We start from the raw sequence: 22,336 nt of genomic DNA, 5'->3' as shown, positions 1-22,336 counted from the left end.
ACAAAAAGTACGTGAGAGAAATAATCGTGCAAATGGAACACAAAACACAGATATAACATTCATATCTGCATTTTAATTACTTAAACGTAATACTACTTACTATCAACTGTTCAAAGGCCAAATTCGAATAGACCTACCCGTGAATTTGATTGCAGAAATGCGATAAATTAAGTACTGCTTCGCTCACCGTCACTAAAAAAAAAAAATGCTAGTGTGATTAACAGATTTGATATATATTTTAATTGATATGTTCCTTTTGCGATTAATGAGTTTGAAATGTTAAATTAATGAACTAACTATTCACATAATTAGCGACCGAGTGTCGTCGACTGCCTCCATTCAGATGTACTACTTTTACAGCCTTTTCATCGGAACACGATCCCGATGAATGTACAACGTAACAATATACAACTTAATTTTTTTCACACCTGTCGATCAAACGTTATGAAATTCGAACTTCTGTAGTTTGCCTCTCTGAAACTATACTGCAAGTTTCAAAAGAATCCTCGCAAGCATAACGAAAAAACGTCTGGAAAACCAATGGGACAGACTGACAGTCAGAAAGAGGGACGGACGGACGGATGGAGGAGAGAGCTATAGTCCCCTTCGGTTTTACAATCAGGTAGGAGACTAATTAAGGAATGAGAGATTGAGAAAACCAGTAATTATAAGAGCACGTGTTATGGGACCTGTTTCTCCTATCATACAGTTGCATGTTAAGATGGAATGTTTTGGTGGGTTTTTTTTGTGTAAACGTCTTCCTTTCGGCTGATGTCAACTCTGTTGAAATATATCCCTTTTCATGTACAATGTTTCAGAAAGTTTTCGTGGGTTCAAGATTTCCGACTGGTTTGTTATGACTGTACCATCATTTAGTATTAATTTTGGAATTTGTTTACTTACATAGTTTCTAGATTATAATTTACAGATATATTTGCTTGGTTTTTCACCTTCCTCCATCCATCTGGCTCTTGAACTTATATAATTATCGGAACGAATTTACTTTGCCGGTCCCTAAAAAAAAACAAAAAAAAACAAAAAAAAAACCGCGCTAAACTATAGTATTACGAAGGCGTCTTCTTTATAATATGCAATCGCGTTAGCGATTGCCATATTTGAAAAATAAGCGGGTTTTTTTCCAGGGTTTTGACCAAAAATTTGAATTCCTTGACATTTTTTCATGTTAAAAACTTCGTTTTAAACGATAGTTTTTAACTGGAATTTTAAATACGATCAATAAACAATGATATTTACATGATTCTTCAAAATGGCACCCGTTGTTAATTTCGCACGCGCCGATTCTGCGCAAAGCGAATATTTACGACTTTGACAGTTCAACATGTGTTCAATGTAAACAAATATGCGAATGAAACTTAAAGATCTTGTGAAAATATGCGATTCTTTAGAGAGCATAATTAATTGGCTGATACAAGTAGGTCTTATTCTGAATCTTCGTGACTGTATTTGTAAATCGTGTGGTTTTGGAGTATTTGGACTGCGAAAAGACTCGTCTTACAGTAGCGATAGCCACGTTTGGAGATGTAGGAACAAAAAAATGCAACAGGAAAGTATCGATTAGAAAGTCATCTTGGTTTGAAAATCACAATTTAACATTGGAAAAAAATCATTTTTATCACTTATTTTTTGGGTTTATAAATGTGCTCAAGATTTCGTAATTCATGGACTGGAAATTTCTCAAAAAAACTATAACAGATTGGTATAATTTTGGACGAGAAGTGTGTGAAGTATATTTGGAAAAATACGGCAGTAACATCATCGGGGGCCTGGAAAAATTGTTGCACTTGATGAATCAAAATTTGGGAAAAGGAAATATCACAAAGGAAGACGTGTGGACGGGGTGTGGGTGTTTGGAGGAATTGAGAGGGATACCAAAAATTGTTTTTTTGTTGTTTTTTTTGGTCAGCGTGGCAGACAGAACTGCAGATACTCTGGTGACAATTATCAAGAAGCACATAAGGCCGGGCACAACTATCATAAGCGATTGTTGGAGAGCATATAGCTCTCTCAGTGAAGAAGGATTCCATCATTTGACTGTGAACCACACCGTTAATTTTGTGGATCGGAATTCCGGTGCCCACACAAACACGATCGAATCAACGTATAGGGCACTTAAAAAATCTTTGCCAACTCACGGAACTCAGAAAGTACTGTATGGTAGCTACTTTGCACAATATTGTTTCAGGAAAATATTTCTAAAAGAATCCATCGACCCTTTCATCACTTTCTGCCAAATTATAAAAGAAGTTTACAATCCAGAATCAGCAAATTCAGACTTTATAACGGACACAAAAACACAGCTTTCAAATGCAGCCCCCAAACCTCCAAAAATTAAGAAAAGTCTACCTTTCACAGATGTAACTAACACTCTTAATAACAGTCTGGATGATTTTCAGTTATAAGGTAAGCTATTTAATGTCATTATCTGAACCTGTTTTAATTGCAAGTCACCGGGGGGAAAATGGCGTCGAAATGTTTACTTTTGCATAGCAACCAGGATGTGGGTCACGTGACATGCGCATTGCGTAAACTTCCGAGGATCGGCAAAGTAAATTCTACCCTAATTATCTTTAAGTGTTTGAGCTCTAATTTCTTCCAGATTTTTTGTTTTTCCTCTAAAACTTTCAATGATTCTTCATCAAAATTTTCTTCCAAAAGTTTTATTTCATTTTCTAAATTATTTTGTTTCCTTTTGGTTTTTTTTTTCTTATATGTACTATAAGAGATTGTTTTTTCCTCTAATATTCATTAGTAGTGTGTCTAAAAATAAGTAGTCAGGGGACCCGAAATTCTATTTCAGCATCATTAACCTCATTTACATTTTCCAATTGGTAGACAGGGGCCGCATATTGCATTTTTGTTTCCTTAATTTTGGATTTTACTGAATTTACATATTCTGTTTTTAAAAGGGGGGTTGTTAAATTTCCAGAATCCCTTTCCGTGTTTAAAGTCTGTTAATTTTAAGGTCAAGACTACTGGAGCGTGATCAGATCTGTAACTGTTTTCATGGTCAACTGCATGTATAAAAGGAATTACTGATTCCGATATGAGGAAAAAGTCAAGTATGGCTTGCTTAATGGGATTTCTTTTTCTCCAAGTGTATTTCAAACTCCTAGATCGAACCATATGAAATAACTAAACTGACAGATGATGAGTCCTATAGTCTAGAGGGTAAAATAAAATACTCTGAAGTTTTCAAATTCCTTAAGCATATATGAAAAATGACAAAAGTCCTGGACCAGATGGCTTCACAGCTGAATTTTTCAAATTCTTTTGGTCTGATCTAAGTCACTTTATTACAAGAGCAATTAATAACTCATGTGAAGTGGGCGAGTTTTCAAATATCAATAAGCTGGGAATAATTACATGTATCCCCAAACCAGAAAAAGACAGACAGTACTTAAACAAGAGGCCCATGGGCCACATCGCTCACCTGAGTCACCTTGGCCCATATCTGAAGACTTTCCATATATATTTGCATGTAAAACCTAATAGTCCCTATTATGGCCCAAACTACCCTTTGCAAACTTGAATCTACACTATGTCAGGAAGATTTCATGTAAATGTCAACTTCTTTGGCCCAATGGTTCTTGAGAAGAAGATTTTTAAAGCTTTTTCCTATATTTGTATGTAAAACTTTGCCCCCCCCCCACTTGTGGCCCCATCCTACCCCCCCCCCCCCCCCCGGGGGGGGCATGATTTGAACAAACTTGAATCTGCACTATGTCAGAAAGTTTTCATGTAAAAATCAGCTTTTCTGGCTCAGTGGTTCTTGGGAAGAAGATTTTAAAGATTTTTCCTATATATTTGTATGTAAAACTTTGATCCCCTATTGTGGCCCCATCCAACCCCCGGGGCCCATGATTTGAACAAACTTGAATCTGCATTATGTCAGGAAGCTTTCATGTAAATCTCAGCTTTTCTGGCTTAGTGGTTCTTGAGAAGAAGATTTTTAAAAATTTTCCCTACATATTTGTATGTAAAACTTTGATCCCCCCTTGTGGCCCCATCCTACCACCGGGGGCCATGGTTTGAACAAACTTGAATCTGCAATATGCCAGAAAGCTTTCAGGTAAATTTCAGCTCTTCTGACCCAGTGGTTCTTGAGAAGAAGATGAAAATGTGAAAAGTTTACAGACAGACGGGCAGACAGACAGACGGACGCCGGACAAAATGTGATCAGAAAAGCTCACTTGAGCCTTCGGCTCAGGTGAGCTAAAAAATGGCGTCTAATCACTCTACTATCAGTACTATACAAAATTGCGTCTGGCTGTATTGCTGAGAGAATAAAAATATTTCTCAATAAAATTATAGACAAAGATCAAACAGGATTTTTGAAAGGTAGATTTATTGGGGAGAATATACACCTTGTCTATGACATTATGAAGTATACAGAGTGTAAACATATTCCAGGACTTCTAATGCTAATTGATTTCGAAAAAGCCTTTGACACAATAGCATGGGACTTCATTTTCCAGGCATTAAATTTCTTTAACTTTGGCAGTTCAATTAAGAACTGAATCAAATGTTTTTACAATAATATATCATCATGTGTAATTCAAAATGGTATCACTTTAAAATAGTTCCATCCTCAAAGAGGCTGTAGGCAAGGAGACCCAATTTCGCCATATCTATTTTTACTTTGCGCAGAAATTCTAGGCATTCTAATTCGAAATAATAAAGAAATTAAAGGTATAGTAATCGATGGGGAATAATATAAAATTTCACAATACACAGATGATACGTCTTTAAGGTGTGAGGGCTCATCTACATCTCTAGATGCTATACTAAGAGTTCTAGATAGATATGCACACATTTCAGGGTTAAGAATCAATGTAATTAAAACCAAGTTGATTTGGATAGGTGGTAAAATAAATTCCAGAGATGTTTATCATCACTCAAGATGGAAATTTGAATGGAACCAAACCTCATTTGAACTCTTAGGAATAAAATTCTCTATAAACCTTGACGAAATGATAAACATGAATTACAACAAAAAGCTAGAAAACATACACAAAATACTTGCTCAATGGAAAGCAAGAAAATTAATCCCGATTGGCAAAATTGCTGTCATCAAAACACAAATTGTGCCAAAAATGAATCATTTGATATTAACTCTACCTAACCCTTCTGATGTATTAAGAAATTGGAAGAAGAAAAAAACTATTTGAATTTCTCTGGGATGGAAAAAAGAGAAAATAAAAAGGAACACAATTATACAGGATTACAAAGATGGTGGCTTAAAATGATAGATTACACCAACTTTATTATTGCACTTAAATTTAGTTGGATCAGAAGATTAATCACAGCTCATAATTCTAAATGGAAAATGTTGTTTGAAACTGAGTTTGGAATTTCAATTTCAGGCATTCTGAACTTTGGCTCAAATTACTTAGAGTTGTTAAATCACAAAACAAGTAACAAATTTTGGATCGATACTCTGCAAAGCTGGGTTGATATAAGTAATGCAGACAAATATAATCGTCAAAATATTGCACGTGATCATCTGTGGTATAAGCCAGACCTAAAAATTGATAAATTACAAATACCCTGTAATGAGTTCTTGAAGGATAATATAATACACATTGGTGACATGTAATATGGACAATTCATTTATGTCATTTACAGAATTTAAAGAGATGTCTATAGGAAAAGTAAACTTCCTCCAGTTTTCAGGTCTTGTTACAGCAATAAAGAAATACATACAACAGAACAATAAGATTATTTTAAAAGATTACAATATCAGATATCCCTCTACTATTGAACTAATATTCACATCTAAGAAAGGTTGCCAAGCTATGTATAATGTCCTTATCTCAAAGGAAAAAAATATCCAACTTCTGAAAATAAATGGATTGAAAATGGTATCAACTTTAGCAGAAAAGAATGGGATACTATTTATATGCTTCCTTTTAAAACAACTGCAGAAACAAAATTGCAGTGGTTTCAATTCCAAATGCTTCACAGAGTACCTGCTACAAACTACTACCTGAATATATGTGGTATCAAAGACTCTACACTATGCTCTTACTGCAATCAATTGCTAGAGACATTATATCATTTGTTTTCAGAATGTTATTTAATAAAAGATCTTTGGTTTGAGGTAGAACATTGGTTAAAGTCTACATTAGATACTGATATAAACACAAGCAGAAATTCAATTTTGTTTGGTAAATTGAATAATGTTAGATTACACCGTCTGGAAAATCTTATAATTCTTATAATTAAATACTATATTTATACAAACAAGTTCACCCCTTCGAAGAGGTTGAGCTTTGAGACCCAAAAAAAGAATGTAATTAGTCGATTATATGTTGAAAAACTTATTTTACTGAAAAATTGTAAGTATAACGAATTTAACAAAAGTTTGAAAAATGCCTTACAAAAAATTGAATGTTCAATTTTTTGTAAGGCATTTTTCAAACATTTCTTAAATTCGTTGTACTTACAATTTTTCAGTAAAATAAGTTTTTCAACATATAATCGACTAATTACATTCTTTTTCATACAATCGACAGAGGTGCTCTAGTTGATCTGTCGAAATGAAATATAAAAGAAAGAGTTGTTAGAAGATGAAAAACAACCAATCAGAACTGACCCAGGTATTTCATAACTTGACAAAAAAAAGTTGATAATAGGATGAATGACCCTCTACACATCTCTGCTATTATACCTTTAGAAAAAAAACCTGTTTTTTATAAATGTCTCATCTGATAATTTTCACAGATTCTCTAATGGTCATCCATACCTTCATTTTCACCCGTTCTACTTTCACTACCTATTAAATATGGATGCTAATTGTTTAGTACCCTTTGGTACCAACCAAGGGCTTAACTTCCTACATGTCCCTGTGTAGTTCGCTCTGTGATCGGGGGGTCGTGAGATTGAGCTTAACTTCCTACATGTCCCTGTGTAGTTCGCTCTGTGATCGGGAGGTCGTGAGATTGAGCTTAACTTCCTACATGTCCCTGTGTAGTTCGCTCTGTGATCGGGAGGTCGTGAGATTGAGCTTAACTTCCTACATGTCCCTGTGTAGTTCGCTCTGTGATCGGGAGGTCGTGAGATTGAGCTCGTGCCACGGCCGCGTCAAACCTAAGCATAGGTAGAGATTGCTCATTCGCCAAACGCTCGGCATTTAATAGTCAGAATCACAGGTCTTTCGGATATGATTGTAAAAATGGAAGTCGTGTATCGCGGCAGGCGTTAGCACGTTAAAGAACCCACACTGCTACGGTCCTGAGTGCTAATCATGAGTTTTAATTTGTGTGAAAAATTCTCGACGGGACCTAAAACAAACACACAACATTGTGAAAAATAATACGATTTGACAATTTCGACAAATTATATACGGGTATTAATTATTAAAGGAGTACTGGTCTACTGAATGTCAAGATAAAATGATGATTTTCTAGTGCATATTTATGATGTAGTGACGTTTATGGTGGTTGTGCGCAAGCGCGCGAGAAAAATATTATTAGAAGCATCATTGGAGTTACGGTATATAGTTGTACGGAGTGGTGAATTCATGTTAAACATAAAATATAACTCCCCTTCCATTGCTCAAAGTGATTCTCTCTACCCTATAATTAATTCTGTCTGACTGTCTGTATCGCTAAATGTGTCCCGTCAACAGCCTGCAGGCCGTACACGCTTTCACGATGCCTTGTATTTATATACTTTCGAAATTCCGCGTGCAACGTCACGTGATCAGAAATATTTCGAAATGGGGCGTTCACTATCCGACTCTAAGAATACATAATTAAATAGGAAATTAGCTTGATTAATTTTTAATCCGATTGAGTTAGTTGCATAATTTGCAGAAAGTGTATAACTTATATAGCTTGATATCAAATACATGCTTTTTATTCCTACGATAAGATAGCCAAAGAATACGGCACATATAGCTCTGATAAAACGTTACATATCAGAGACATATATACTCTCTGGTTGTATTTAGGGGGGGGGGGGGGGGGGGGGGGGGGCAGTGAGGCTGGAGATTTCCACACGTTGCACACTTATTCAACTGATATTGTTGTAAACGGGAAGAATGATGGTAATGTATGGTAAATCCAAAACATAACAGGAGGAACTCCGTGTCCGATTGATTTCCATGATTTTGAATATTTGTATCGTTTTGATAATTTCAATAGTTTCTACATACAACCCAGCTCTAAAATCTATATAACATTTAGTAGAATATACCCCCGAGTCATCTAATTCCACTTCAAACCCAACTGTTCGTTGGAGCTCCATTAAACCAGAGTTCAGTTGTGAATACATATGCATACACAGGACACCAATGCTAATGGCAAATATAAGATATAGGACACGTTTGCCAATGGCGAAACGCCTTATGGGCTTTGGAGTGGAGATGTCAACAGTTTTCTGTTGTGTGCTTGCTGTCATCGATTTGTTTTTGAAATCACATCAATAAATCATTCCTCAACATCGTGGATGAAATAATTATCAGTAACATTATTCGAGGAACATTTCATGGATAATAATCATGCTTTATATATCATGGAGGCTGGAATTATTAAACTGACACAGTGCATAGATAGACGCGTTGAAATTGTGACGTCAACACAATGGATGTTATGCGCCAACCAAGGGTAAAGTGTATTAAATGGTGTAATTAGGCTATTTTGTGGTCATTATATTTCAACGCATTCTTCGAACATAAATATTTATAGTAGTCCTCTTTATCGGTAGCTCTTGATTTTTATACCACAACAGTGTATAGCAATATTGAATATAATTATAGGTAGATGATATGGTGATTGTTTCTCGGATTGTTGGTATTGGCAATATATATCTATTCATAGAGCAATTTGTCCCTGTCATTTTGTTTAAATTCAGAATGTTAGTTTCTGTCATGAAATATACTCTCTCTACCTCTGTGTTAAATAGAAACGAATATTTAATATATTGAGGATGTTCCGAACATGCAGACAGTTATCTACATAGTGTATCGTATATCACGGTCTGCATTCATAGTACTACAACCACTGTCCCCTTAACACGGCAATACTTTAATCTCTCTCATTTCAGAGTTTGTTCAATAGAAATACGCGCAGGTTTAGCTATACAGCTTCTGAATCATTGCTGTCGGAAAATATTCCGATAATTAAATTGTAAATATTAATCGATCATTTATGCGATGAGTGTTGATGGATTTTCCCATGATAAAGAACACACTGCTGAAGTCTACACTCGCCGAACTAGGTCGACTCGTTTTAAGTTTGACATGTTTTAAACTAGGTCGACTCGTTTTAAGTTTGACATGTTTTAAACTAGGTCGACTCATTTTAAGTTTGGCACGGTCTAATTAGGTCGACTCGTTTTATGGTTGTCTCCATTCTGCATATGGTATGTCAAATCCAGTTTCGTGAATTTTAATTTACTGTCTTCATTTTTGTTCGTTTCCTCGTTAAAATTCTATAACAAGGTCGACTCGTTTATAACTAGGTCGACTCGTTTTATAACTAGGTCGACTCGTTTTAACTGGACAGATGTTGGAATTCCTCTGATCTTTTCAGATGATGTAGCCTTTGTGATTGGTTGCGAAGGTAGCTACATGTACATTTATATCATTTGTTCTTTATTTAAAAATACAATCATAGTAAACAGGTATGTATGTACATTTGTACATACATGTACATGCATTTGCTACGCACAGATCTATCTATCTATCTATCTATTTATCTATCTATCCCTCAGAAAGTTGAATCATATGCATTTTATAATCGACGGGTTGTCTCCATTCTGCATATGGTATGTCAAATCCAGTTTGGTGAATTTTAATTTACTGTCTTCATTTTTGTTCGTTTCCTCGTTAAAATTCTGTCTATATCCCCTGCCTATCATGCCATAATTGCCCGCCGTTTGCGGAAGAAATCGATGCGGCTTCCACTGATTTATGTCTATCTAACAATGTGTTTTGCTATAACCACAATTACGGAGCAGCTGAAGTTTTTCACATAATCTCATTTCTGATCATATGGGATTTTGTGAATTTCTCTATACATGTATAAAAGACAATATCTAAGAAGAAAACAAACCCAGGTATTTAAAAACAGGAAGACTTTGGCCTGTAACATACGTCCATGTGTATGTGCACCCAAGACATTTTTAGTGACAATTGCATAACGACAGCTTCTCTGATTTAACGACAACTGTGATTCCAGATTGGCGTCTCAAACCATAAAGCACATAACCACTGGACCGTGCCCGCCCCCTCTGTATTTCCCCAATAAATTTGATTGTGATTTTTCTCTTTTTAAAAATCGATGTTTGAAATTACGTAGTCAGATCACAGTCTCATTAAGTATTTAAAAAAAGCCGCCTGTCATCTTGCAATACAGTATTTTTAAAAAGTATATTGATTCTGAAGAGAGAAACTTGCATTATTTAAAATTCCCAACATTTATTGTGTTAGGGAAATGGGGAAAGAGGGGTCGGGTACACGATCCAGTGGTCGGGTGTCTGTGTCTCAGACGCTGATTTTATCAATGTCCTGTTGGACAATGTGAGTTACTTGTTTCAGACAATCAGTTATGTCACGGTAATTAGGTCATGGGTGGTCAATCGAAAGCTTCCATGCTGAACAAATAAAAAAAGCATAACAATGAACGGGTTTTATCGAGTACTTGTAGTAACAGGGTTGGGGGTGTTTGCGTGCCGATTGCAGCTGCGGATGTGAAGTCATTAATTCATCCCAACACGCATAGGTTTACCGGAAATAAATGAGTCTAGTCAAAAACTTTTCTAGTTCAAGATGGCGTCCAACGAGTTAAAGGCTATACATGCAAGTTGTACTTCGAAACCGGGGGCTCCTCCAGGAAAGATTAGAAAGATTCTGTTATGGGTCAGAATAACTCTAAATAAACTCAGTAAAAATCAATTACGAAGCTATTTAACAATTTATTTACAATTATTGAAATAAAAATATATCAATAACTTACTAACTTACAATAGGTATGCAACATCAGTGTCCAATGATGTTCTAACGCCGTGCTGAATTCCCAGTGTAAACTGTCACAAACCGACTGTTCAATCCAAAATCGTCAGATCTTATTCGATGTTTCCGAGATCCTGTGCTTAATACCACAAACTTTACAGTGAATTTATACCAAAAATGAATTTTGAAGACCATTCGTTTCTAGAACGTACATTGTTATGGTAAAACAAGAGCTACGTAATCTTTACATTGAAGTGACAAACATCGTTCTAAAAATAGAACGTCTCGAATATTTTCTAGGTCACAAGTGTCAATCAAACACACACGACAGTATCATGATTTTTAAAAATGATTATACTCAGATCATGCTCTCGCGTATCAAATCAGTTGAAAGACTTAAACACCATATGCAGTTGATAATGAAACATTGCAACATAAATGTGGGAAGTTGATGAAGGAGAACGTGAATTCATCCCGTTTGTCACGATTGTCATGAGTTGAAAGCTTGCCGTTAACGTTAGTCTATGTTTAAAATAAAATCCAAATATGAAGCTGATATGGAAAGCGTGGTGTCTTTATTTCGAGTTTACTGCGTTATATCGAATCGATGTATGAATGAAAGTTAATTTTGTTAATAGATAAAACGTTGACATATCTAAAAGTCGAGTTGAAGGCCACAGCAAGATATTGCTTCTTCCCATGTAGAAGCATTTGAATGGGCATAATTCGTGCTCAATGGAATTCCGACGGTTTGCTGGAAAACCCAATCACCAAAGACTACGAAGATATTGTAATGAAAAACTTCAGCATCTTTTAATATCAACCTTCGAGTACTTGAGCGTAGAATTAGAATGGTGTTTAACAAAATGATTTTTTGAATGACTGATAACAAAATATGGATATTTCCGAGTTCCATTTTTACGAAAGAAGCGAGTGTCTATGATGTCAAAATGCTCAGAGGGGAATGGCGGTGTAAAGTGTTAAAAACTTTGATAATTATGAAATAGTTTTGTGATTCATAATCACTAAGCGTTCTTTGGAATTTTTAGAAACCACATTTGATTCACCCCACTTTTTGCATATGTTGTGGCACAGAAAGTGTGAAGTTTCTTATTCACATATGTTAATTTTTTGTGACGAATAAAGTAAAGATAGGGACTTGATAGAATATTTATTGAATCCTGCAATGTATGGCTGTGAGGGTTTTGATTAATTGATTGTTTTTCACGTCCCGTCCAGAATTTTTCACTCATATTGAGACGTCACCAGTTGTAGCATCTTCGGAAACCCACGTTTGGTCGCTCTCCGTTTACCTACCGTGGACCACAACTCCAGTATTTTCGCTGGAAGGTGTGTCTCGGCTTCTATATGCGATTGGTCGCTTTACCATTCCTTATTGCGACATTCAACCAATGAAAAAGCCCCTTATTTCCAGTCCTCGGGAGCATAGAAAAACGTGCTTTCCAAGTAAAGATTTTGACTACGTTTAAGTTAGACAAGTTACAAAACTTTCAGCGAGATGCTTTATCTGCATTATTGAAGCGGCGGGTGTATTTGTGTCTATAAAGATGGGAGGCAAAAGTCTGTGTTACCAAACGTTTACTTTTGCGCACGAGTCTATGTACAGGTTTGCCTTTTGAGCTCTTGTAGTCTCGCCACTTTTATCCATCATACGGGAGCAATGTGTTTTTTAACGGACTTGGTATTTCATCGGTTTATATAGGTATGTTAAACTTACTTGTGTATTTTAAAGTACTGCCGTAATTTGTTCCACTGGTGTTGTCGGCACAATTTGAGCCAGTAATTGTGATTTTCTTTACATACCTCTCTCGTGTAAACACAATTGATGTCTCACTTACATGTACGCTATTTACAGAATAGCATGTGAAAGGGATTGTAAGACCATATTTTAATTCAACTTTGCATCTTATTTTTAAATTGTATTATGCATGACTGATTTTATTCACGTGCCATGAAGCAGTCATGATTATAAACATACCAGAAGCGGCAAGGGGTGGGTGGGGGGGGGGGGGGCACATGTGAAAGTGAAGTATTACCCAAAATAATAAGCCATTTTGGGTGCCAAATCTGGAGTTTTCATCTATATATCTTTGATAGTAGCACCACAAAACACACTCACTTTCACGGGCGCCACCATTACAGCTGACACTTTGAGTTCAGGGAATACTTACGGCGATTCCCATTGGTCCTCGATAGGTCACGTAAGGTCATGCATTTTAATGCGTTATGCGAAAACATCGGCGTTGTGTCCCACGGGAAGTAAACGGAGAGCGACGACCGTGGGTTTCCGACGATGCAGTTCTAGGTGAAGTACCAGAAATTTAGACCTACGCGTAACTCTCAGGGCCGTAGCGGTGAGGGTTCTTTAACGTGCCAACGCCTGTCGCTACTCGGGACCTCCGTATTTTAAAGTTCATATGCGAAATTCTCAATTTTAAATGCCGAGCGTTCATCGAAGGAGCAAGCACTTCCTTTGTTTACGTCTTAGGTTTGATGCGGCCATGGCACGAGCGAAGCTCGAACTCGCTACCTCCCGGTTACGAAGCGAACGCTTTACCACTGAGCTACCGCGACCGGTGTAATGGTTTTTGTGAAGGTAGAGGTTAAGTGTGGTAACTGAATTTGATTTGTTTCATTGACTGAGGTATTAAATGTGACGTGATTTTGAAGAATTTTGTCTTTTGAAAGGGAACTTGGAGTAACAAACGTGGAATTAGAGCCCAGTTCTTTTAAAATACTGTTACAATAATGAACGTAACAAACAAATACCATGTTGTTACAAGCTTTGTCAACGGGAACCAGTACACATTCCTCACGTAACCTTTCTAATTATTTCATCACTTCTGATTTACTAACACAGAATAGGTGGTACATATACGTAGTTTTAATTGTATTCGGCGTGCCTGTGCGTCAACCAAGGTAAATGTTTTCAGTAGAATTTTGTTGTGGTAATAAACACTCATGTGACCTTGATTTTCTCCAATTTTTAGCTTTATTGCGGTTTTGTTGGGTTGGGTTTTTTCTACGGAAAAAGCTTCCGCGAAAATCGATTCCAATCAAAAGTTCGAAACTTTTTAAAAGTCAACAAATTAATGATACTATGTAAGTTTTAAAGCTAGTAGAAATTAAAAGGTAGACATTGGCACATTCAAGAACCCTCTTAGCGCCATGCATAGAACATTTGTTGCTCTTTACCTAACACTGGCGACGCCTCTACATGAGTAAAAGATTCTCGAATGGATCGTAAGACAACAAACAAAAGTTCGTTCGGTTGTTATAATCCACTAGACATGCCTGGAGTCTCAAACCACAAGCTATTTGCTAAAGGCAGGGACTCTAGAAGAAACAATGAAATGCAGAATTATCATAAACTGTACAACTTATCAAATCTAGTGAGATTCCATGGTAAATGTAATTAATTTTGCAGTGACCTTGAACATTTTGTCCTGTTTTTTTTTCCCCCTCCCCACAGAATCATGACACTAGTCAATTCAATTCAATTCTTTATTGCCCTTGAGTTATACAACTCATCGGAATACATCTAGTACATGAACACACACACATATATATATATATTATATATACAGAATATATCTAGTTGTATAAGATAACAACAATGGTGAATTACCAAACCTTTTCTTCCGACATTACGCCTAGAAAACCTACCACTGTAGGTTAGTTTATATAAGGCCTGAATATTTGAAAAGAATAACCAAAGATTATGGAACAATCAATAAATGAACGTGCAAAGTAGTAAAAGAGAATAGAATGTTTATTCAACCATTTTGGGGCCCACAGAGGATTAGGAAGCACAAAGTCCAAACTCACAGAAACAAATGACAAAGGAAAACAAAGACAATTGCACTGCACGATGAACAAAGAGTTAGCCATCAAATCTATCAATGCATGAAACACACAGAAAACACATATTCATGTAGTACTGAACAACTGTAACCGGACTCTGTTACAGTCTATCGATATACATAATACAGCTGATGAAATTCTGAGCTTCAAAGACAATGTTAGTTTTTTTTATTATGTTCACAAATACATTTTGGAAACCAAAAGAATTTGAAACATTGCTTTCTATACAATAGAGTGGCTGATATTGTAAAAGTATTGATTGTTTGTTTAACATCCCGTCGAGAATTTGAAACATTCCTTTCTATACAATAGAGTGGCTGATATTGTAAAAGTATTGATTGTTTGTTTAACATCCCATCAAGAATTTGAAACATTCTTTTCTATACAATAGAGTGGCTAATATTGTACAAGTATTGATTGATTGTTTTATATCCCGTCGAGAATTTTTTACTCATAGACGTCAGAAGCTGTAAGTAATACAGCATGATAGCCTATGCTTAGAGATCAGGGCTGTAGCAGGTCTCTAATGTGCCAACGCCTATCGCGACACGGGACCTACGGGAACCTATTCTAACCCGGATCCTAACGAGACAGCTGATAATGCTCTCACTTCATATATATTGATATTAATAGATACATTATTCACATACACACAGTCCTTAGAATAGGTCCTCAGTACCCCTTGCTTGTCGCAAGAGGCAACTAAATGGGGCGGTCCTTCGGATGAGACTGCTAAAACCGAGGTCCCGTGTCACATCGGGTGTGGCACGACAAAGATCCCTCCCTGCTCAAAGGCCGTAAGCGCCGAGCATAGGCTAAAAATTTTGCAGCCCTTCGCCGGTATTGGTGACTTCTCCATATGAGTGAAAGATTCTCGAGAGAGAGGCGTTAAACAATGTATAACAACACATCAATGTCCGTGTACTTTAAACGGAGATCATGAAAATTTACAGAAATCTTTAACTATTACATGTAGTAATAAAAATAGCTTGCATATGTCTGTATTTATTACCCGCCTCTGACACGTGTTGAACTTGACTTACATTGTTGTGTTATCGCGTCCATCAGATTAAAAGACTCTTTTGTTCACTGCAGTGGTTATTTAAACGATACACATCCTTGCATAAGACACAGAGCTGTAATGTGATGTTCCCTCAATCATTCACCCACAAGAAAGGTTATAGACAACGAAAAAAAACATCACTGTCGATGTTCGTTCACACCTGAGCAGTCCCGATGAAGCTATGGGATAGCGGACTTTCTCTTCTTTCAAATTGGCATGGTGATTTTGAAGTAGATATTACAAATTGCTTTTTAACAGGTGGACGAAGAACTGCGACAGACGTTGAAGGAAAATGACTGTGCGATGTCCACCATTTTGGAACCCTCTTCCAGTAAGTCTTTACTTCTTCTTTATTGTAAAAAGGCAATTACGTACATTGTCCTTTATTCTTTGGGAACTATGTTCACAAACTCACGTCACTTACATTTACAGAGCACCTGTCGGCATGAATACAGCACATGTACTTGTTTCAACTCAGATACTGTAGTTTCGGTTTAAGTGCCCTTCCTTGTTTACAACGGGCACGCGTTTCCGTGATGTTTAACTCCCCCCCCCCCCCCCCCTCCTCCTTTTGATACCTCATGGTGGTAGTTTTCCCCTTATCAGTTGTTCTTTTAAGGTAGCTGCTTACTTTTCATTTTATATGATAAATTTTGTTAGAATTGTGTTTATTCTACAGAAAAACATCCCAGCAAAAGCAAACAACAGAATTAAAAAAAAAAAATATCATATTACGTTAAATCTAAATTATGTTAAACCAGCCCACTATGTATACCCCCATATCCTCTGTTATCAGTCCTTCAGCATTACCACCAATGATATTTTCACACCTATGAAAGGCTATGATAACATTTACACCAATAATAACAAAATTAATGATAATATTTTCATATCAATGACAACATTTACATCAATGACAACATTTACATCAATGATAACATTTACATCAATGACAACATTTACATCAATGACAACATTTACATCAATGACAACATTTACATCAATGATAACATTTTCACCAATGATAACATTTACATCAATGACAACATTTACATCAATGACAACATTTACATCAATGATAACATTTTCACCAATGACAACATTTACATCAATGATAACATTTTCACCAATGATAACATTTTCCGCAAAGAAATGTATAAAAATAGTACAACTGCGCGTTATTTACATATGAAATATATATATATATATACGTTTGTTTTCATGAATGGAAAACACTACAATTAGAAACTATACATACATGTATATGCATCATCCTCACGGTTGAGTGTACAAGGATCGCTGAGAAAATTGGACATCATGCCCCTTTTATGAATGTTTCTCTGATTTAAACACTTTCACCAGATACTACATCTGCTTAACTGAAAACGATAAGAGAAAATTCAGATGCCATTGCATTTATTTTCATCCCAGGACCAAAAAGATAAAGGTACTCCTTGGAATACACAAGAAGAATCATTGCGAAATCATTAACGGCACTTTAATGCACAATTCTCTGAACAAAACACTAAAATTTAATTGAATAATTAACAGTATGTCAGAAAGAAGTACAAAAAATACAGTAAAACTCGGATATAGCGAATTTCTGGGGACCCTCTATAAAAATTCGCTATAAGCGTAATTCGCTATACGTTCATAGCGAATTCATAATTCAAATATAACGAATTTGTTATAACACTGATTTATTCTACATGTATACCAGTTATATAAAAAAGCAGCAATCGATATACTTGCGTTTGTATTGTCTTTAAGTGAAATGAAGCCTATATATTTTCGAGAAGAAATATTTTCATACAAGAAATATACACATTGATTTATATATGATACATGTAATTTATCTTGATGGATTATTAAGTCATGCAAGAACATGTCGAGAGAGAAATGTCAACAAAATTTTGCGCAATACATGCATGTACAGTCTATTGCAATTGTCATTTACTTGTTGCTTTACACAAATAAAGGAGTGTACGATACAATAAATGCAATCAAACTTCAAATTTAATTGAGGAAAATAGTAAACAATACCGACAATATATTTCCTAAACGTAGGTGTAAGTATTGTTTTGCGTTAACAACCTTTTTTTGAAAAAATACAAACATAAATTTTGTAATAAGTGTGGATCCTTTATGTCAATGGAAAACGATTGTTAAAAATCACAAAGAGTTTAAAATGAAAAAAAATAAATTCGTTATAAAAGGTGATTTTTACATTCATTTTTAATTCAAGGGGAATAGGAATTTACTTCGTTATATCCGTAAATTCGCTATAACCGTGTTCGTTATAGACGCAGATTTTTATATAGAGTACAGAAAGAATTTGCCGGGGAAATCGTTTTCACTTCGCTATAGCCGTAATTTCGTTATATCCGTGTTCGCTATATTCGAGTTTTACTGTACTATATGTTACTGCATCTATTTTTATCCCGTAGCCAATAATGTGAAGAGACTCCTTGCAAACTAAACACGAACACATTTATTTTAATTCTAATCTAAATCTGATTTTGATGGTACTTTGCTTCCTCCAACAGAAGAAATGTTTATTAAATGTATTGCTCATTTTTACATCACTTTAACAGCCGTTGAGACATATACAGTATGCATTAGCTGCAATAATGTAGCCCTATCCAATTTTTTTTATTCTGACGTTTTCGGGATAGGGCTACAATTCCATAGGATCTCCGTAATGGTGCAACATAATTTTATGAATAACCGATAATAAACTCTGTGTATTAGTCCCAAATGTTGTTTACACCAAAAGGAGTACCAACTTTGTGCTCGGGTATGTCTAATAAAGGTGTTTTTCATTAAATATAATGTACAGCATGCAAAATTCTTCGTCTGCTCCGCCATGCTTGTTATCGCGAGGTCTCGTAGGTGGATCTAATGAAAGGCCTAAACATTGACAATCAGCGCGAAAATGTAGTTACTCGAGCCACTTCGACAAAGAAAGGAAAATCATATTGTTGCAGAAAGAATTTACACTCTGCTGTTCGGTTTTTAACTTGATATTAAATTCAAACCTTTTCAATACCGACGAAATAGCTTTCGCCTCCATACTTGTCCATTGATGTAAATACTACCTTATATGGCATATGCAAATGACTTGACAACCGGAAGTTGAAACTTCAGTACATCAAACATGGCGCACAAATATGAATCGAGAAATTGGAATTTATCGAAATTGTTGAAAACGGTAGAATAGAGCCTCACAAATCTAAAGTTGCAGGTTGTAAATTTATATATTGACTAAGAAACATAGAATATCATTTTATTTACGTAAAGAAAGTCAGGAAATGTTTAGAATGAGCGCAAATGTTGCGGGAGTGAATCACTCCCGCATTTGCACCATTACGGAGATCCTAAGGAGTTGTAGCCCTCTCCCCCCCCCCAAAAAAAAAAATCAGAGAGGGCTACATTATTGCAGCTAAGTATGCATATATAAACACACATTTTTAATTTCCGTGCACAAATTTGAAATGTAACAGTCTAAGGATTTAGCAAATGTTGTACAACTTTTCCAATACCGGATTTTGACTTTGACACCCGGATTTCTAAAAATTATACAAGTTTTCACTAAGCATGTTATGAATATATCATTGCTAGGATCTCGCTAGTGAGAGACCTTCATTTGAATTTACGCAACGATAAAGAAAATCCCGCCAGTTTCATTTTGTGTTGTAGTGGAAGTAACTTTCTATGTTATAAGATCCAAAAATCCCTTATATTTGTAATAAGATATGTAAAATATGTCCCCATTCGTACAACGTGATTTTAAGTGATCAATTTCTAAAGTGATTACATCCTCAACGGCATTATGAGCTTCATAGGTTTCTCCTAATAGTCTCTTGACCAGCTTATCTAGCTTGCAGGTGTTCAACCTCAGCTTTTGGGATGACCTTTCTTGCATGCTTCAGTGTATCAATGCTGCCCTCAACTGCTCCCTCAAAGTTCTTGACAGGGTTCTATCTGTTTAAAACTGGAATGTAGAAAATCTGAATGAACATTGTGTCCTATCAGAATGGTATTTTGAAAGTGTGACAGGAATTGAATGAAATTGCGAAGTCCATTAGCTACTGTTGTTGACTCTCCACTTCGACATTTACGCTTGAGGACAACACCATGAAGATGAAAAATTAACTTTATTTAAACAAATATATCAACTACACTACAGAAAAAAGACCAATAAATTACAATTACTAGTTCATTTTATGACCAATACTATGAAAGGCGAAGAATGCCTCTGCATGTGACGCAGTAATACTGAAGCTGCAAGACGGCTTTATGTACACATTGAAAGTATCTCCACAAACGCATGCTATTTGGATGATTTCTGATGTTCTGGCTAATTTAAAATAAAAGGTAAACTACATAAAACCCCTCAACATGTATCTCAATTTATAAAATGAACTCCCCCTTTATGAATTGGTTTTAAAGTTTACCTTAAATCATTACATGTACAACCTAATCCAGTTGTTCCAAGATAAAAAATATTGATGGACAGCAATGTTGATGCCCTGTACAACATCAGGTTTCTCCAATACCTGCAGCTGTTTAGCAGTTCTTCCCCGGGTGGTTTTCAATACAGAGTTAAAATTCTCATTCAAATCCAAAATAGTTGCCTTCTGAAACAAACTGTGTGGACGTTTTGACGCTCAGACTTTCTTCAATACCAGGTGATGGCGTTTCACACTCTTTTGGGCTTGGGCCAATCTCTGTCGCTTCAATTTCCTTGCCAATTTCGTTGTATATCTATGCTAAAATACGGTAGAGTAATCCAACGATCTTCTCAAGAGCCACTTGGGCAAAAAAGACAAATCTTATAAGAAAGTACAGTCTTGCGTTTATAAGTCTGTTCCTATGAAATGCAGACAATGTTCCTTAAATCGTGATCGGCCTGTTGTTGACTATTGACTCCTCTAAGCAATCTTTTTTTCTAAACAAGATACATACTAACAGTGTTGAAATACGTTGGTGCTCCTCTACCAGGACTATCGGGATCAAGCACCCATTTATCCTCATGCATTAATATCAAAATATCCCAAAGACCTTGTCAAATATGATCTCATCTAGATGAATGGAAACACAGTTCATCTTTTATCATTAATGTCCAAATTTCGAATATAGGAGACGTCAGGGACACATAGATGAAATTTAGGACGGTTCTGTTGAGTAGGAATAATCTATTAGAACTATATAGTAATCCTGTAAAGCCCAGCGTAAAAAAAATCCCAAAGGAAGTCGAAAGTTGTATTACTTTCGCCCAGAAAATAAATTGAATATTACAATATATCTTGATAAGCAGCCTCACTGTATAAGCGAGTGATATCCTGTAATGAACACAGAAGTTGTTCTAGTTTTGCCGGGAACAGTTTGTAATATTCGGGGATATGTGGGCTTATTTTGCAATCCTTCGATTTAGTAAGTATACTGCAATAGATCGTGCTCAGGTAGTTTGGCATATTTTCGTAATATTTGCTTGATTCTGTTCGCTTTCAATTTGCATCTTTAAAGATATCATGATGAATAAGTTGGCGGTGCTACCATTAGGGCAAATGCAGCTACATATACATGTAGATTCGCGTTTCCAGAGAATGGATTCCCTTCCATGCAATTTTTGTCTTAGAGACCCAACCATTACTGTCGACTATGGCCTGATTCTAAAAAGTATTTTACAAGTGGAAACTTATAAAAGTATATATATATATATATATATATATATATATATATATATATATATATGTGTGTGTATACATGTATATATATGAGTGAAAAATTCAATCACACACACACACACATATATATATATAGTGGTAGTCCGTTCGACACACACACACACACACACACACACACACACATATATATATATAGTGGTAGTCCGTTCGCTTCGTAACGGAGAGGTCGTTAGTTCGAGCTCCGCTAATGCCACAGCCGCGTGAAACCTAAAAGTAAACAGACATAGGTATAAAGTGGTATGGTGATTTTCGCCAAAATTGTGGGCTGGGGTTGTTGTCACCATGCTTCACGTCATCCGGTATACCAAGGAGTTGAAACTGGAAACTCGATGTAAGCGGTTACTATTCTAAGAGGCGGGAACACCTGAGGTTTATATTTTGTGTCTCCCCAGTTTGGCCCGTCACTGCATCATTTGTATTATGACGTCCTAACACAGAGCGTGAAGTCACTTCCGCCGGCTATAATCAATAGTACATGTACATTTTGTTATACGCAATGTCTAAACTCAATGTAACGACTGTATTGTGCAGGAGATCATACGACTCGGATAAAAATGAAATATTCCACACAAGTTCTTAATGAAAAGGTGAAGATAACGAACAGTAATCAATCTCGTAACTCCTATAAAGAATACAAAATTAAGAGTTGGGCAAACAAGG

General features: G+C 35.9%; 1 protein-coding gene across 2 annotated transcripts in view; it reads left to right on the top strand.

Annotated features, from left to right (window-relative positions):
• Positions 1-8,475: 8,475 nt before the first annotated feature.
• LOC125651912 (ankyrin repeat and death domain-containing protein 1A-like) overlaps positions 8,476-22,336 on the top strand; it is a 54,136-nt gene continuing 40,275 nt past the window's right edge. The window contains exons 1-2 of one of the 2 annotated variants that reach the window (XM_048880762.2): positions 8,476-8,630; positions 16,185-16,257. In XM_048880762.2, coding sequence (XP_048736719.1) covers positions 8,607-8,630; positions 16,185-16,257 — 97 coding nt within the window. In that variant the 5' untranslated portion in view covers positions 8,476-8,606. Of the gene's footprint in view, positions 8,631-16,036; positions 16,258-22,336 lie in introns of those variants that run through there. The other variant, XM_056166651.1, reaches the window with a different exon arrangement.

This window comes from Ostrea edulis, chromosome 5 (assembly GCF_947568905.1).
Source record: "Ostrea edulis chromosome 5, xbOstEdul1.1, whole genome shotgun sequence".
Lineage (NCBI taxonomy): Eukaryota > Metazoa > Mollusca > Bivalvia > Ostreida > Ostreidae > Ostrea > Ostrea edulis.
This window is presented reverse-complemented; position numbering and strand designations above follow the sequence as displayed.